At 35.6% G+C, this 21,390-nt stretch overlaps 1 protein-coding gene across 1 annotated transcript; it reads right to left on the bottom strand.

Moving 5' to 3' along the window:
* Positions 1-12: 12 nt before the first annotated feature.
* On the bottom strand, positions 13-20,356 carry LOC115017049 (scavenger receptor cysteine-rich type 1 protein M130-like). The gene is given in 15 exon segments (XM_029445217.1): positions 13-104; positions 475-780; positions 1,409-1,604; positions 1,606-1,694; positions 2,065-2,379; positions 2,600-2,890; positions 5,347-5,661; positions 6,230-6,356; positions 6,358-6,459; positions 6,461-6,516; positions 6,887-7,288; positions 7,864-8,148; positions 14,029-14,061; positions 17,122-17,246; positions 20,327-20,356. Coding segments are annotated over 14 exon segments (2,652 nt in total). The 5' UTR covers positions 17,165-17,246; positions 20,327-20,356.
* Positions 20,357-21,390: the final 1,034 nt, after the last annotated feature.

The following is a 21,390-nucleotide window of genomic DNA, read 5'->3' as shown; positions in this document are numbered from 1 at the left end:
TCAGGATTCCAGTTATAAGTCCTTCACTGGTCTCCAGTGTCCCTGATGTTTCAGCTCCAGTGTTCCTGCACAGCGTCTGTCTCCTCCCACCAACCTGACAGGCTCTGAACAGAAACAACAGTCATCACAGACAGCAGCCATCAGTCAAAGAATAAAGTGAGTTTCATGAGACAGAAATCAACCTGATCATTTCTACTTGACTCTACTGTACACTGTTTATTTTTACACTCTGTTCTGTTGTATTTGACTTTATATGGAAACATTTGACTTCTTCCTGCACTTTACCTGAACCATTATGTCTCTTGCTGTTTTTATTGCACTATTTTAATTCTTTATTTCTTGATGTCTTCAGTATTACTGTATGTTACATTGTTGGAGGAGCCTGGGATCTAAGACTTGTATCATCAACAACTACACTGTATCTGTTTCAGTCGTCTTTAAATCTTTGGATCAGAGCTGCAGCTCCTCTTCTACCTGAGCAGGTGAGTCCAACAGCTTTGCCAGGTGAGCAGGTGTTTCTATCTGAGCCTGAGCTTCTACAGTCCAGGAGAGCAGACTCATGGCCTCCACACTGGAACTCTTTGGTCCACCTTGGAGCCTCCACTTCTCCATAGAGCGCCCCCTGGAGGACTGAAGGAGCCCCACAGCCAAGCTCCCTGCAGACCACCTCTGCATCCTGCAGGTCAAAGTCAGCTTCACACACTGAGGACCCCCACTGGTTAGACTTCACCTCCAGTCTGCCTGAGCACAGACGAGTCCCACCCACCAGCCTGACAGAGTCTGGAGAGATGATAGAAGATAAGACAGAGAGAGAAAGACAAAGAATAAGAAGATGTGATGAAAGAATAATTCAGTGATTCAAAGTGGACTCAGCACAACTCCAACATTAGTTCATGATGAACAACAGAACACATCTTTAGAACACAGACTGGAGAAATGTTCCACAACACAACATCTGCACATTTCTACATTCTGCACAATCTTTGCTCTCCACACAGAGACGTCAAGATGTTTCATTCTTTATCATGTTTCTGAGAAGATCTGCTAACCAGAACTAAATGAATATGAATTCATAATAATGACTATTTGAAAGTTATAAATCATGACCCCTCCCTAACACAGATATAGATCTTGGTGCATTCAGCAGCTGATTTACTGAAGAAGCAGCCGATCAGACTCCGTCATGTCTGCTGGAGACAGTCTGCCGCCATTATAGTCGGTGCATGTGTGTTAACCTGATAATTACTGTCACTGATGATGTCACTGATGATGTCACTGATGATGTCACTGATGATGTCAATGATGATGTCACTGATGATGTCACTGATGATGTCACTGAGGATGTCACTGATGATGTCACTGATGATGTCACTGATGATGTCACTGATGATGTCATTGATGGGTTTACCTGAGCAGGTGAGATTCAAAATGGAGGTTGATCTAGTTGATTCTGCACACTCCCTCAGAGCAGATCCAGACTGAACACAGTCAGAGTCGATCTCCCACACAGGTCTGAATGAGGACTCCTCTCTCCGTCCTACAGAAACAGCAGAGCCACAGTCCAGCTCTCTGCAGACAACAGCTGCTTTCTTCAGGTTCCAGTCAGAGTACCATCACTGGTCTCCAGTGTCCCTGATGTTTCAGCTCCAGTGTTCCTGCACAGCGTCTGTCTCCTCCCACCAACCTGACAGGCTCTGAACAGAAACAACAGTCATCACAGACAGCAGCCATCAGTCAAAGAATAAAGTGAGTTTCATGAGACAGAAATCAACCTGATCATTTCTACTTGACTCTACTGTACACTGTTTATTTTTACACTCTGTTCTGTTGTATTTGACTTTATATGGAAACATTTGACTTCTTCCTGCACTTTACCTGAACCATTATGTCTCTTGCTGTTTTTATTGCACTATTTTAATTCTTTATTTCTTGATGTCTTCAGTATTACTGTATGTTACATTGTTGGAGGAGCCTGGGATCTAAGACTTGTATCATCAACAACTACACTGTATCTGTTTCAGTCGTCTTTAAATCTTTGGATCAGAGCTGCAGCTCCTCTTCTACCTGAGCAGGTGAGTCCAACAGCTTTGCCAGGTGAGCAGGTGTTTCTATCTGAGCCTGAGCTTCTACAGTCCAGGAGAGCAGACTCATGGCCTCCACACTGGAACTCTTTGGTCCACCTTAGAGCCTCCACTTCTCCATAGAGCGCCCCCTGGAGGACTGAAGGAGCCCCACAGCCAAGCTCCCTGCAGACCACCTCTGCATCCTGCAGGTCAAAGTCAGCTTCACACACTGAGGACCCCCACTGGTTAGACTGGTTAGACTTCACCTCCAGTCTGCCTGAGCACAGACGAGTCCCACCCACCAGCCTGACAGAGTCTGGAGAGATGATAGAAGATAAGACAGAGAGAGAAGACAAAGAATAAGAAGATGTGATGAAAGAATAATTCAGTGATTCAAAGTGGACTCAGCACAACAACTCCAATGTCACTGATGATGTCACTAATGATGTCACTGATGATGTCACTGATGATGTCACTAATGATGTCACTGATGATGTCACTGATGATGTCACTGATGATGTCACTGATGGGTTTACCTGAGCAGGTGAGATTCAAAATGGAGGTTGATGTATCTGATGCTGCACACTCCCTCAGAGCAGATCCAGACTGAACACAGTGAGAGTAGATCCTCCACACAGGTCTCTCTGAGGACTCCTCTCTCTGTTCTACAGAAACAGCAGAGCCACAGTCCAGCTCTCTGCAGACAACAGCTGCTTTCTTCAGGTTCCAGTTAGAGTCCTCCACTGGTCTCCAGTGTCCCCGATGTTTCAGCTCCAGTGTTCCTGCACAGCGTCTGTCTCCTCCCACCAACCTGACAGCATCAGGCTCTGAACAGAAACAACAGAGTCATCAGTACATTTATTTTATACAACCTTTAATGCTGCTACTCTATGCCACTTTAAACCATTTAAATGTTGCTATAACTGGTTTAACATTGAATGTGTATAAATCTCACAGTGTGTATTTTTGAAAAACCTGAGATCAAACAGACGGTGTTACCACGGCAACAAGAGGAAGTTTCTCTGATAAATGTGTTTCATGAAAAGTAAAGAATATTATTGGAGAAGAACTGTCTTTAACCGATAGGTTTCATAAAGCTTCACAAACGGGGGTTTGTTTATGAAGCGGGCTTTAAACATAGATTTTACCAAAAGAATCTGGACTCACGGAGACGTCTGTGTTTTAAACATTAATAGATAAACAGAGAGGTCGACGCTGTAAACGTCAAAAGTCAAAGGGAGTAAACCAGTCAAAGGGCCACAGGGGCCCATTGTTGATCTCATGCTTTCAACATGTGGCTCTGATAGTTTTCCCGGCACAGATACGGAAACTTGGCCTGATTTCCAATGTTATTTAATACTATTTTAATTCTGTTATTTAATATTATTTTAATTCTGTTATTTAATACTATTTTAATTCTGCTATTTTATATTATTTTAATTCTGTTATTTAATACTATTTTAATTCTGTTATTTTATACTATTTTAATTCTGTTATTTTATAACTTTTAATTCTGCTATTTTATACTATTTTAATTCTGCTATTTTATACTATTTTAATTCTGTTATTTTATAACTTTTAATTCTGCTATTTTATACTATTTTAATTCTTCTATTTTATACATTTTAATTCTGCTATTTTATACATTTTAATTCTTCTATTTTATACTATTTTAATTCTTCTATTTTACACGATTTTAATTCTGCTATTTTATACTATTTTAATTCTGCTATTTTATACTATTTTAATTCTGCTATTTTATTCTATTTTTATTCTGATATTGTATACTATTTTCATTCTGCTATTTTATACTATTTTAATTCTGCTATTTTATACATTTTAATTCTGCTATTTTACACGATTTTAATTCTGCTATTTTATACTATTTTAATTCTGCTATTTTATACTATTTTAATTCTGCTATTTTATTCTATTTTTATTCTGATATTGTATACTATTTTAATTCTGCTATTTTATACATTTTGATTCTGTTATTTTGAAACATTTTAATTCTGCTATTTTATACATTTTAATTCTGCTATTTTATACTATTTTCATTCTGCTATTGTATACTATTTTAATTCTGCTATTTTATACTAATTTTTATTCTGATATTGTATACTATTTTCATTCTGCTATTTTATACTATTTTGATTCTGTTATTTTGAAACATTTTAATTCTGCTATTTTATACATTTTAATTCTGCTATTTTATACTATTTTAATTCTGATATTTTATACTATTTTTATTCTGATATTTTATACTATTTTAATTCTGTTATTTTATACTATTTTAATTCTTCTATTTTATACTATTTTAATTCTGCTATTTTATACTACTTTTAATTCTTCTATTTTATACATTTTAATTCTGCTATTTTATACTATTTTAATTCTGCTATTATAATATTTTAATTGCTATTTATAATTATTCAGGATATTTTATACATTTTAATTCTGCTAATTTTATACTATTTTAATTCTGATATTTTATACTATTTTAATTCTGCATATTTTCATACTATTTTAATTCTGCTATTTTATACTATTTTAATTCTGCAATTTTATACTATTTTAATTCTGCTATTTTATACTATTTATTCTGCTATTTTATACATTTTGATTCTGTTATTTTGAAACATTTTAATTCTGCTATTTTATACATTTTAATTCTGCTATTTTATACTATTTTAATTCTGATATTTTTATACTATTTTAATTCTGCTATTTTAATTCTGCTATTTTATAAGATTGTAATTCTGCTATTTATACTATTTTCATTCTGCTATTTTATGCTATTTTAATTCTGCTATTTTATACTATTTTAATTCTGCTATTTTATACTATTTTAATTCTGCTATTTTATACTATTTTTATTCTGATATTTTATACTATTTTCATTTTGCTATTTTATACTATTTTTATTCTGATATTTTATACTATTTTAGACTCATTTACATCAACACTGTGATTATTGTTCTGTAAATGTTCTTATTCTGTCTAATCTATGTTTTATGTTTTTGCCTTGAAGCACTTTCTGCTGCAATTCTTGTATAAAAGGTGCTATACAAATAAAACTTTTATTATTATTATTATTATTATTATTGTTATTATTATTATTATTATTATTATTATATTATTATTATTATTATTGTTATTATTATTATTATTATTATTATTATTGTTATTATTATTATAATTATTATTATTATTATATTATCAGTAAAAGAATAAATGAGTTTCATAGAAATAAACCAAATCAGAGCTGCAGCTCCTCTTCTACCTGAGCAGGTGAGTCCAACAGCTTTGCCAGGTGAGCAGGTGTTTCTATCTGAGCCTGAGCTTCTACAGTCCAGGAGAGCAGACTCATGGCCTCCACACTGGAACTCTTTGGTCCACATTGGAGCCTCCACTTCTCCATAGAGCGCCCCCTGGAGGACTGAAGGAGCCCCACAGCCAAGCTCCCTGCAGACCACCTCTGCATCCTGCAGGTCAAAGTCAGCTTCACACACTGAGGACCACCACTGGTTAGACTGGTTAGACTTCACCTCCAGTCTGCCTGAGCACAGACGAGTCCCATCCACCAGCCTGACAGAGTCTGGAGAGATGATAGAAGATAAGACAGAGAGAGAAGACAAAGAATAAGAAGATGTGATGAAAGAATAATTCAGTGATTCAAAGTGGACTCAGCACAACTCCAACATTAGTTCATGATGAACAACAGAACACATCTTTAGAACACAGACTGGAGAAATGTTCCACAACACAACATCTGCACATTTCTACATTCTGCACAATCTTTGCTCTCCACACAGAGACGTCAAGATGTTTCATTCTTTATCATGTTTCTGAGAAGATCTGCAACCAGAACTAAATGAATATGAATTCATAATGAATGACTATTTGAAAGTTATAAATCATGACCCCTCCCTAACACAGATATAGATCTTGGTGCATTCAGCAGCTGATTTACTGAAGAAGCAGCCGATCAGACTCCGTCATGTCTGCTGGAGACAGTCTGCCGCCATTATAGTCGGTGCATGTGTGTTCAACCTGATAATTACTGTCACTGATGATGTCACTGATGATGTCACTGATGATGTCACTGATGATGTCACTGATGATGTCACTGATGATGTCACTGATGATGTCACTGATGGGTTTACCTGAGCAGGTGAGATTAAAAATGGAGGGCGATCTAGTTGATCTTGCACACTCCCTCAGAGCAGATCCAGACTGAACACAGTCAGAGTGGATCCTCCACACAGATCTGTATGAGGACTCATCTCTCCTGTTCTACAGAAACAGCAGAGCCACAGTCCAGCTCTCTGCAGGCAACAGCTGCTTTCTTCAGGTTCCAGTCAGAGACCATCACTGGTCTCCAGTGTCCCCTGATGTTTCAGCTCCAGTGTTCCTGCACAGCGTCTGTCTCCTCCCACCAACCTGACAGGCTCTGAACAGAAACAACAGTCATCACAGACAGCAGCCATCAGTCAAAGAATAAAGTGAGTTTCATGAGACAGAAATCAACCTGATCATTTCTACTTGACTCTACTGTACACTGTTTATTTTTACACTCTGTTCTGTTGTATTTGACTTTATATGGAAACATTTGACTTCTTCCTGCACTTTACCTGAACCATTATGTCTCTTGCTGTTTTTATTGCACTATTTTAATTCTTTATTTCTTGATGTCTTCAGTATTACTGTATGTTACATTGTTGGAGGAGCCTGGGATCTAAGACTTGTATCATCAACAACTACACTGTATCTGTTTCAGTCGTCTTTAAATCTTTGGATCAGAGCTGCAGCTCCTCTTCTACCTGAGCAGGTGAGTCCAACAGCTTTGCCAGGTGAGCAGGTGTTTCTATCTGAGCCTGAGCTTCTACAGTCCAGGAGAGCAGACTCATGGCCTCCACACTGGAACTCTTTGGTCCACATTGGAGCCTCCACTTCTCCATAGAGCGCCCCCTGGAGGACTGAAGGAGCCCCACAGCCAAGCTCCCTGCAGACCACCTCTGCATTCTGCAGGTCAAAGTCAGCTTCACACACTGAGGACCCCCACTGGTTAGACTGGTTAGACTTCACCTCCAGTCTGCCTGAGCACAGACGAGTCCCACCCACCAGCCTGACAGAGTCTGGAGAGATGATAGAAGATAAGACAGAGAGAGAAGACAAAGAATAAGAAGATGTGATGAAAGAATAATTCAGTGATTCAAAGTGGACTCAGCACAACTCCAACATTAGTTCATGATGAACAACAGAACACATCTTTAGAACACAGACTGGAGAAATGTTCCACAACACAACATCTGCACATTTCTACATTCTGCACAATCTTTGCTCTCCACACAGAGACGTCAAGATGTTTCATTCTTTATCATGTTTCTGAGAAGATCTGCAACCAGAACTAAATGAATATGAATTCATAACAATGACTATTTGAAAGTTATAAATCATGACCCCTCCCTAACACAGATATAGATCTTGGTGCATTCAGCAGCTGATTTACTGAAGAAGCAGCCGATCAGACTCCGTCATGTCTGCTGGAGACAGTCTGCCGCCATTATAGTCGGTGCATGTGTGTTAACCTGATAATTACTGTCACTGATGATGTCACTGATGATGTCACTGATGATGTCACTGAGAATGTCACTGATGATGTCACTGATGATGTCACTGAGGATGTCACTGAGGATGTCACTGATGATGTCACTGAGGATGTCACTGATGATGTCACTGATGATGTCACTGATGATGTCACTGATGATATCACTGATGATGTCACTGATGGGTTTACCTGAGCAAGTGAGATTCAAAATGAAGGTTGATGTATCTGATGTTGCACACTCCCTCAGAGCAGATCCAGACTGAACACAGTGAGAGTTGATCTCCCACACAGGTCTCTCTGAGGACTCCTCTCTCCGTCCTACAGAAACAGCAGAGCCACAGTCCAGCTCTCTGCAGGCAACAGCTGCTTCCTTCAGGTTCCAGTCAGAGTCCTCCACTGGTCTCCAGTGTCCCTGATGTTTCAGCTCCAGTGTTCCTGCACAGCGTCTGTCTCCTCCCACCAACCTGACAGGCTCTGAACAGAAACAACAGAGTCATGTACTTGAATTGTTTCCTGTAGATTTAATAATAAATAATTAATACCTAAATATCTGGTAAGGTGAAGGAGCGTGATGGGGCTGAACTTCGACTATCAGAAACACTTAGTTTGATAAAACCTGATGAGTTGAACTAAAGATTAATAAACAAGTACACAACAAAATAACCAACCTGTGTTCTTACGACTAACACGTATACGTGTGTACATAAACATATATACATGTGTACATATACATAATATACATGTGTACAGATACATAATATACATGTGTACATAAACATAATATACATGTGTACATATACATGATATATATGTGTACATATACATAAACATAATATACATGTGTACATAAACATAATATACATGTGTACATATACATGATATACATGTGTACATATACATAATATACATGTGTACATATACATAAACATAATATACATGTGTACATATACATGATATGCATGTGTACATATACATGATATACATATAAATTAAAAATAATATACATGTGTACATATACATATACATATATACATGTGTACATATACATATATACATGTGTACATATACATATATACATGTGTACATATACATAATATACATGTGTACATATACATATATACATGTGTACATATACATATATACATGTGTACATATACATAATATACGTGTTTACATATACATATATACATGTGTACATATACATAATATACGTGTGCACATATACATAATATACATGTGTACATATACATAATATACGTGTGCACATATACATAATATACATATGTACATATACATAATATACATGTGTACATATACATAATATACGTGTGTACATATACATAATATACATGTGTACATATACATAATATACGTGTGTACATATACATAATATACATGTGTACATATACATAATATACATGTGTACATCATATACATGTGTACATATACATCATATACATGTGCACATATACATAATATACATGTGTACATATACATAATATACATGTGTACATATACATAATATACATGTGTACATGTGTACTTTATAAACATATACATAATATACATGTATACATATACATAATATACATGTGTACATATACATAATATACATGTGTACATGTGTACTTTATAAACATATACATAATATACATGTGTACATATACATAATATACATGTGTACATATACATAATATACATGTGTACATATACATAATATACATGTGTACATATACATATACATAATATACATGTGTACATATACATAACATACATGTGTACTTAATATACATATGTACATATACATAATATACATGTGTACATATATATAATATACATGTGTACATATATATAATATACATGTGTAAATATACATCATATACATGTGTACATAATATAGATGTGTACATATACATAATGTACATGTGTACATGTACATAATATACATGTGTACATGTACATAATATACATGTGTACATGTACATAATATACATATGTACATATACATAATATACATGTGTACATGTGTACATCATATACATGTGTACATATACATAATATACATGTGTACATATACATAATATACATGTGTACATGTGTACATCATATACATGTGTACATATACATATACATAATATACATATGTACATATACATAACATACATGTGTACATAATATACATATGTACATATACATAATATTCATGTGTACATATACATAATATACATGTGTACATATACATAATATACATGTGTACATCATATACATGTGTACATATACATAATATACATGTGTACATGTACATAATATACATGTGTACATGTACATAATATACATGTGTACATATACATATACATGTGTACATATACATATATACATGTGTACATATACATGTGTACATATACATATATACATGTGTACATATACATATATACATGTGTACATATACATAATATACATGTGTACATATACATATATACATGTGTACATATACATATATACATGTGTACATATACATAATATACGTGTTTACATATACATATACATATATACATGTGTACATATACATAATATACGTGTGCACATATACATAATATACATATGTACATATACATAATATACATGTGTACATATACATAATATACGTGTGTACATATACATAATATACATGTGTACATATACATAATATACGTGTGTACATATACATAATATACATGTGTACATATACATAATATACATGTGTACATCATATACATGTGTACATATACATCATATACATGTGCACATATACATAATATACATGTGTACATATACATAATATACATGTGTACATATACATAATATACATGTGTACATGTGTACTTTATAAACATATACATAATATACATGTATACATATACATAATATACATGTGTACATATACATAATATACATGTGTACATGTGTACTTTATAAACATATACATAATATACATGTGTACATATACATAATATACATGTGTACATATACATAATATACATGTGTACATATACATAATATACATGTGTACATATACATATACATAATATACATGTGTACATATACATAACATACATGTGTACTTAATATACATATGTACATATACATAATATACATGTGTACATATACATAATATACATGTGTACATATATATAATATACATGTGTACATATATATAATATACATGTGTAAATATACATCATATACATGTGTACATAATATAGATGTGTACATATACATAATGTACATGTGTACATGTACATAATATACATGTGTACATGTACATAATATACATGTGTACATGTACATAATATACATGTGTACATGTACATAATATACATATGTACATGTACATAATATACATATGTACATATACATAATATACATGTGTACATGTGTACATCATATACATGTGTACATATACATAATATACATGTGTACATATACATAATATACATGTGTACATGTGTACATCATATACATGTGTACATATACATAATATACATGTGTACATGTACATATACATAATATACATATGTACATATACATAACATACATGTGTACATAATATACATATGTACATATACATAATATTCATGTGTACATATACATAATATACATGTGTACATATACATAATATACATGTGTACATCATATACATGTGTACATATACATAATATACATGTGTACATCATATACATGTGTACATATACATAATATACATGTGTACATATACATGATATACATGTGTACATGTGTACATAATATACATGTGTACATATACATATACATGTGTACATATACATATATACATGTGTACATATACATGTGTACATATACATATATACATGTGTACATATACATATATACATGTGTACATATACATAATATACATGTGTACATATACATATATACATGTGTACATATACATATATACATGTGTACATATACATAATATACGTGTTTACATATACATATATACATGTGTACATATACATAATATACATGTGTACATATACATATATACATGTGTACATATACATATATACATGTGTACATATACATAATATACGTGTGCACATATACATAATATACATATGTACATATACATAATATACATGTGTACATATACATAATATACGTGTGTACATATACATAATATACATGTGTACATATACATAATATACATGTGTACATATACATAATATACATGTGTACATCATATACATGTGTACATATACATGATATACATGTGTACATGTGTACATCATATACATGTGTACATATACATCATATACATGTGCACATATACATAATATACATGTGTACATATACATAATATACATGTGTACATATACATAATATACATGTGTACATATACATATATACATGTGTACATATACATATATACATGTGTACATATACATGATATACATGTGTACATATACATAATATACATATAAATTAAAAATAATATACATGTGTACATATACATATACATATATACATGTGTACATATACATATATACATGTGTACATATACATATATACATGTGTACATATACATATTTACATGTGTACATATACATAATATACGTGTTTACATATACATATACATATATACATGTGTACATATACATAATATACATGTGTACATATACATAATATACATGTGTACATATACATAATATACATGTGTACATATACATATATACATGTGTACATATACATAATATACGTGTGCACATATACATAATATACATATGTACATATACATAATATACATGTGTACATATACATAATATACGTGTGTACATATACATAATATACATGTGTACATATACATAATATACATGTGTACATATACATAATATACATGTGTACATATACATAATATACATGTGTACATCATATACATGTGTACATATACATGATATACATGTGTACATCATATACATGTGTACATATACATAATATACATGTGTACATATACATATATACATGTGTACATATACATATATACATGTGTACATATACATAATATACATGTGCACATATACATAATATACATGTGTACATATACATAATATACATGTGTACATATACATGATATACATGTGTACATGTGTACATCATATACATGTGTACATATACATAATATACATGTGTACATATACATATATACATGTGTACATATACATATATACATGTGTACATATACATATATACATGTGTACATATACATCATATACATGTGCACATATACATAATATACATGTGTACATATACATAATATACATGTGTACATATACATATATACATGTGTACATATACATAATATACATGTGCACATATACATAATATACACGTGTACATGTGTACATCATATACATGTGTACATATACATAATATACATGTGTACATGTGTACTTTATAAACATATACATAATATACATGTATACATATACATAATATACATGTGTACATATACATAATATACATGTGTACATATACATAATATACATGTGTACATATACCTATACATAATATACATGTGTACATATACATAACATACATGTGTACTTAATATACATATGTACATATACATAATATACATGTGTACATATACATAATATACATGTGTACATATATATAATATACATGTGTACATATACATTATATACATGTGTACATAATATAGATGTGTACATATACATAATGTACATGTGTACATGTACATAATATACATGTGTACATGTACATAATATACATATGTACATATACATGTGTACATGTGTACATCATATACATGTGTACATATACATAATATACATGTGTACATATACATAATATACATGTGTACATGTGTACATCATATACATGTGTACATATACATAATATACATGTGTACATGTACATATACATAATATACATATGTACATATACATAACATACATGTGTACATAATATACATATGTACATATACATAATATTCATGTGTACATATACATAATATACATGTGTACATATACATAATATACATGTGTACATGTGTACATCATATACATGTGTACATATACATAATATACATGTGTACATGTACATAATATACATGTGTACATATACATATGTACATATACATAACATACATGTGTACATAATATACATATGTACATATACATAATATTCATGTGTACATATACATAATATACATGTGAACATATACATAATATACATGTGAACATATACATATATACATGTGTACATATACATGTGTACATATACATATATACATGTGTACATATACATCCAGGGTCCTACAGCTGAGCAGTTTACCTGTTGAGTCTTGTTGTCCTTCAGCCTGGAGTCCTGAGGAGAACATCAGAAGACAAACATCATATCAAGAAGCAGGATAGAGAACACTCTCAGGGTGTTCTGTGAAGCCTTTTCTAGCAGCTCAGAAACACCTCAGTGATACTTTATATTAAGTATACTCACTTTATATTGAGTTAAAGTTTATTTCAGGAAATATGCTTCTTAATCATATACATATTATATATTATATACAGTCATCACAGTAAATAATGTTTATACAGCAACATTAAAATAATGAAGGTAACTAGTAAAAGTGAGTTGAATGTTCATTCTGAAATTGGGAGGGACCACATCACAGAAGAGAAGATGCTTCCAGTTCCCCCCATCTCCTGTCACCTGACTCCCACACTCACCTGTGCAGCTGCTGCTCAGTCCCTTAACACTAACTGTAGTAATGAACACTGTAGGTATTTATTTATTGTACTAACCCGTACCTGTTGTAATATTACTCGGTACAGTGACCATTACTGAGCCTTTGATGTGTCACACTCTAATATTTCCCACGATGCACAAATGTCTAAAACGGGTTCACTTTGATATATATATTTTTTTTAATGATTGTTATATTTATATTTAGGCCAAAGCATATAAGACCTGTTGTTTCTATGTTGTGAAATAAAAGCCTTTGCAGAATTATGAAGTGTGTGTCAGTGGAGACACTGTTTGTATCTCGGGGGAAGTGAGATCCAGAAACACAGATGCACTTTCTGCTTATCGCTGCCAAACACAACAGTGATAAGTGCAGAACCTCAAGATTATAACTTTATCTTCTGTGTGTGTGTGTGTGTGTGTGTGTGTGTGTGTGTGTGATGATAAGAAAGTGCAGACTGACGTCAGAAACCATGGTTTCCTGTCTCCATGACAAGCAGGGCAGGCTGAGATGCTAGCATCAGATTAATGCTGTCAGTGTCTTCTTCTTATTTCACTAGATGTTATCAGCAGAGTCCTTCAGAGGAGACTGAACTACCGCTGCAGCTAACCGCTATATGAAGTGTTGATCAATCTATCCATTATGTTCTTCAACTCATCAATCGTTGTGTCAAACATCAGTAAACTCTGAGAAATGTGCAGCACAGTTACATTTTAAAGCTCAAGCCTCTGCTTGAAAACAAATGTCCCCCCAAACACTCTGTAAAAAGTAACATGTCTGTCATAAGAGGACGATGTGCCTCAGCCTCACACTGTCACTTTACACTTTAACATGTTCACTTTTATATGTTTCCCTTAAACCTAGGGGTCAGGAACCTATGGCTCACGAGCCATATATGGCTCTTTCGATGACGCGATATGGTTTGCAGACAATTTTGAGCTGACATTTTTTAACATGATTAATTAACAAATAATAAATCATTATACTGTGTCATTTTAAAGTAAAACATTTAGTAGCGGATTTGTTTTTAGTTATCCCCTCTCCTTTCCTCCGCTCTGTCTCTGACTGCACAGCCCACACACGCGCGTGTGTGTGTGTGTGTGTGTGTGTGTGTGTGTGTGTGTGTGTGTTTGTACGTAGGGGGCGGAGCCCTGCCCTTCGCGAAACAGCAGAGGAGAAACTGCTCAAAGCAAGCAGTAGACCGGGGGTGTCAAACTCAATCACAGAGGGCCAACATTAAAAACTGGGACTACGTCGAGGGCCAAACACGGTCCACATTTATTGAACAGGATACACATATTGGATAAAGTGCAAAAAGATATGGAACATATTTAAGTCAACTGCAAACGGATTGCTGAGCTGTTCAATTTTAATTTCTGAGCTGCAAAGTCGGCAAAGTCTCTCAGTTTATCAGCAGAATGCTGTCGGGAACACAGCGGTGGAGATGTTTGTCAGTGTTTGGAAACACGTAGTGACCAAAGTTTCCTTCTGCATCAGAATCTCCCACAGGCAGCTCGGCATCATACATGTCTGTGATCACACGGCCCTGAAGCTGCAGGTTTAACAGTGAGATGCTTCGTTATGTCGCACACAAAGGCCAGCTCACATCGTCCCAGAGATCTGTGCTGTGTTTCCCTTTGCTTTCCAAAAACTTTCATTTCATTCACACATTTAGATTCTTCCTCAAATGTCTTTTCCCGTGGTTGTGCCATGCATTGATTTAATTACCAAAACCGACGGGCCAGTTATGACAGACATATGATATTTTCTCGCGCGCCGGATATAATAATAATAATAATAATAATAATAATAATAATAATAATAATAATAATAATAATAATAATAATAATAATAATAATAATAATAAATTGTATTTGTAAAGCGCCTTTCAAAGCTAAAAGCAATCTCAAGGCGCTAAAATGCAGGACAACAACAAAAACAACACCAACAACAACAGACATAAGAGGTTAAATAGGTCATAATTGCCTTGAGTTTGACACCCGCGCAGTAAACACTGAAACGTGCACATAAATGAGATAAATAACGTAAGCGTTGAGTTTATTTAATAAAAGAGCACCTATTCAATGCAACACTGATACCGCTATTAGTACTCGGAGACATGTTATTCTTAATAAAATGCACACATAAAGTTGCGTTCAAATTTATTAAATATATGGCTCTCAAGGAAATACATTAAAAAAATATTTGGCTTTTATGACACTCCCAGCCAACAAGGTTCCCGACCCCTGCCTTAAACAATTGAAACTAATGTCAGATGCACCAAAGTCCTGCAGTAATATCATCAAGTGCATTTGTTTCTGTTATCCATGGTTCACATGTTCACCAGTTACAGACTGTAAGAAGCCTGGTTCTGCTTTACAATCATTCACTACATGTTTACAATCAGGGAGCACAACTGGTTCCAACATCAATAATTAAGATGAGTGTGTGATGGAACAGTGGCATCAGAATGTACCACAGGAACCACATTTGGGCTTTTAGGGGAAATGTTTTCTCCAGAATCTTGTTATAAATCCATGTGAATAAAAACACATTGATTGATGTTGAATTAAAAAAGCAGAATCTAATGAAACACTTGATGTCAGTGTGTGTGAGCAGTTTGGCCTCTGATTCAAAGATCCAAGACAAATATTAGAATAATAATCTTTAAAGCGCAGTCCTACCTGAGCTCCACAGCAACAGCACCAGCACCAACAGCTGATCCATGTCCAGACAGACGTCTCTCTGGCCGTCTGTCTTCCTGTCTGTCTGCTCTCTGCTCTGATGATCACATGTCCTCAGTGTATATCTGCGTACACCAAGAGGTGGAGCTTTACTGGAATATATCTGATTGTCACATCACGCCTCTCTGTCCCTCCCTTCCTCTACATTTCCACTTCCCCAGGCCTTCTGTTGTCCTTCTCTACCTGTCCACCAGATGCCCTTAGTCTCCTCCACCTGTCCCAGTCAGCTGACTCTCACATGCAGCCCCTCCCTGCTGTCCTGCAGAAACCCCTCTACCAGCCCCCTTTTCCTGCAGCTGGCAGATTGTCATTGTTGCTTTGAGTCTTGTTTCCAATCTGAAGCTGCAACCTGGACAGTGTTGCATGATGGGAAACGATGGAGAGTTTAGAACCTTCTGCTGCTTCAGAACATTTTATTTCAGATATTTTTCTTGAGTATTTCCATTTCCTGCTACTTTCTACTTTTGTATTTATATGGAAATATTGTAGTTCTTTACTGCACTACATTTATCTGACAGCTGCAGTAAATGAGTGATCATGTTTATTAATGGTTAAGATAAAACTCCTTCAGTATGTATAGAAACAATACTCCTTTACCAGATGCAACATTACATTATGTTTGAATAATTGTAATTAAATAATATAACTTATATAATTGTGAAATGAGCTGTTGTGCAGAATGAGCTAAAATTAAGCTAATAATTTTATACTTTACTTAAGTAAGAGTTTGAATGCAGGACTTTGTAGCCTGTGGTATCACCACTTTGACTGAAGTGAAGATCTGAGTGCTTCGTCCAGCACTGGGTCTGACTGCTGCAGAAACAGCAAGGTGGCTGTCGAACCACTGAGGCCTCAAAGAGAAGCAAAGACTTGTGTCACGGCGGCTGATTTACACTTCACTCTGCTTGGGAGATATATTTGATACATCTTTATATATCTGTATAGTATTTGCTAAACTGGCAGGTGTTGTCGTGTGTCCAACTGCTTTCAGTAAAACGAGCAGAACTTCTTTTTATGTTTTTAGTTTTTTTGATACGAGGAGTCTCTGTTCCAGTTCCAGAGGAAACGTTCTCACACCGAATGGAAACACAAAGCATTGAAGCTTCAACCAGTTCTTACTTTAGTTAGTTGGGTGTTGATGGTCACTGCTTCTTATTTAATCAAGGGTTTAAAACATGTACCCTTGTGCTCACATTTTGAACCCACATCAGTTCATCACAGCAGTCAGAGAACACAGGGCGTTTTCATGGTCAGGCTCGAGCCAAATATTAATATAGTTAAAGTCCAACAACACAGAAACATGTGGAAACATGATGGTCAGTGAACTGAGAGAGAAGCGCTCACTTAAAGTGACAGAAACCAAAGCAGCAGCAGTTACACACAGACTGCAGGGAACAAGGAGACGACACTGAAACTCCAACAGATCATCCTGCAGCGTTTCTGATCATCATGTTCCTGTGAAACCTTTCAGGGGAGATGTTTGAATTCACAAGTTACAAGGAATCCAACAGGAATCTGCAGCTGGGAGCTTCCTGCTGCTTCCTGAATATCTTTAGTTTTAGAAACAAGACATTAAAGACGTCACCATTGGACTCTGACACACTGTGCTGCACATTTCTCAGAGTTTACTGATGTTTGACACAACGATTGATTAGTTGAAGAACATAATGGATAGATTGATCAACACTTAATATAACAGTTAGCTGCAGCTCAGTCTCCTCTGAAGGACTCTGCTGATGTTAACATCTAGTGAAATAAGAAGAAGACACTGACAGCATTAATCTGATGCTAGCATCTCAGCCTGCCCTGGTTGTTATGGTGACAGGAAACCATGGTTTCTGACATCAGTCTGCACTTTCTTATCATCATCACACACACACACACACACACACGATAAAGTTTCTTATCAAATTAAAGTTCATCAGTTTCACAGAAATGCACTTGAGAGAAGATAAAGTTATAATCTTGAGGTTCTGCACTTATCACTGTTGTGTTTGGCAGCGATAAGCAGTAAGTGCATCTGTGTTTCTGGATCTAACTTCCCCCGAGATACAAACAGTGTCTCCACTGACACACACTTCATAATACTGCAAAGGCTTTCATCAGTGATCCATACGCTCAGTCACTCATGTGTCACCTCATTCAGTGATGGATGGATTTAAGTTTAAATCTTGAAGATTATGACTTATTCTACAGTTACATCTTTAACATTTAACATAGGCAGTGACAAAGAAACTCATAACAACCACAAAGAGCCAAGACCACGGGGTGAGGGGCCGTAGAGAGAGCGTCCCTCCAACAACAGGCCCTTGAGAGGGATTCATGTTGACAACTCACATCTGTACGTGTATGAATAAGAACTCAAATTAAACTTGTCTTGTTGCCATGTGGTATAAATCAAAAAGATATTTTAGTAAAATAGACAGTAGCAATCTAACAAATGTATATGTTTAATCTACATAAACTATAAAACTGTTCAATTGGTATCTTTGTCACGTACAGATAAACTATGCAATGATCATAGCTCAGTAATATGTCCCATGTTGATGTTGTCCAATGTCAACTCTATTTCTGCTTCTTTCCGGGTAGTCACCCACTCAAATCCCCATAGTGACTGTGTCTGTCCCACGACCACTGAAGTTAATCAAATCTATGGTTAACACGAGTTATACATGAAAACATAATAAAAATAAACACCACCGCTGCAAAAGTGCAACTAAATAGAAACATTAAATGTGGGCTCTTATCAGATCTTTATCATCGAAAGCTGGATTGGATAAATGATTTAATAAGATTGATTATATTTTGTCTCACTGAAACTTGAAGAATATGTCTAAATTAATAAACTCATCCTGCTCATATTAATACTCATATTCCTCAAGACTCAAACCTCTTGATCAACCTGAACCTGAACTAAACTATAACTCTTCTGTTCTTATGCTCTCAAACCCAACATGGGAAACAATAAAGCCAGTTATATTAGTTATAGTGTACCGCCCTCCTGGTCCGTATTGTGAAGTTGTCACGGTGGGGAAAAGATGAGGACCCAAATGCAAGATGGGGAGATTAACAAAAAGAGGGCTTTATTCCAAAAAGCTTACTAAAGTACAAAATAAGGCAAAAAGTAAAACTTTAAAACACAAACCAGGACGACACGGGAAGCACGAGAAACATCTACTACCAGGGTGACACTTAGATGACGAACTGACAAGGAACACTGGGACAGACAGGGATATACACTCACAGACACCAAACGAGGGGAACGAGACACAGCTGGGGAGAGAAGCCAAAACACAAGGGCAAGGTGAATGGACACAGGAGGAACAAATCAATTTAAGGGGCGAATAAGGAGGCCCCCGCTTTAGAGGCTGGGCAGAAGGCCGGCAGAGCAGACGGGCTGCTGGGCAGGAGGCCGGTGAAGCAGCTCAGGAGGCCGACGGAGAGGCCGGGCAGGGGACAAAGGGGGACAAAGGGAGCACAGCGGCTGGGGTCCAGTAGCAGGAACGGAGGGCTGTAGCGTCCCGACAGCAGGAACGGAGGGCTGTTGCAGCCTAACATCAGGAACTGGAGGCTGTCACGGCCCGGCAGCAGAAACAGGGGGCTGCCGCGGTCCAGCAGCAGGAACTGGAGGCTGTCACGGCCCAGCAGCAGAAACAGGGGGCTGTCGCGGCCCAGCAGCAGAAACAGGAGTCTGCCGTGGTCTGGGTCTTGTGCGCCGAGACCTGGAAGCCCCCTGGACACTCTGAGGACCTCCCAGGGCCAGGCGAGTGCCCAGAAATGGCTCAGGGACTGGGGTATGGTGCGGCCCGACAGGAGTAGGAGGTTGCCGCAGAACGACTGGAGAAGAGGGTTGCTACAGCTCGGCAAAAGGAAGTGGAGCGGAAGGATCGGCAGGGTTAGACTGGCAAGGTGGGGTGTCCACAAAATCTTGAAGCCACTCAGGTAAAAGGCTCTTCAACTCTGGCTTCTTAGCCACCTCTTTTCTCGCCAATCCAGGTGCAGCCTGTCGCATCCTCAAACAGGGATTTTGCTTCCACTCACCAAAAAGTATAATTAAAGTGTACGCTAAATCATAGGTCACCTCGTCCATGATATCTGGTGAGTCCATGTTTCGGGTCAGTTCGTACTGTCACGGTGGGGAAAAGGTGAGGACCCAAATGCAAGACGGCAGACGAGGAGATTAACGAAAAGAGGGCTTTATTCCAAAAA

This window comes from Cottoperca gobio, chromosome 12, assembly GCF_900634415.1.
Source record: "Cottoperca gobio chromosome 12, fCotGob3.1, whole genome shotgun sequence".
In the NCBI taxonomy this organism is placed as follows: domain Eukaryota; kingdom Metazoa; phylum Chordata; class Actinopteri; order Perciformes; family Bovichtidae; genus Cottoperca; species Cottoperca gobio.
This window is presented reverse-complemented; position numbering and strand designations above follow the sequence as displayed.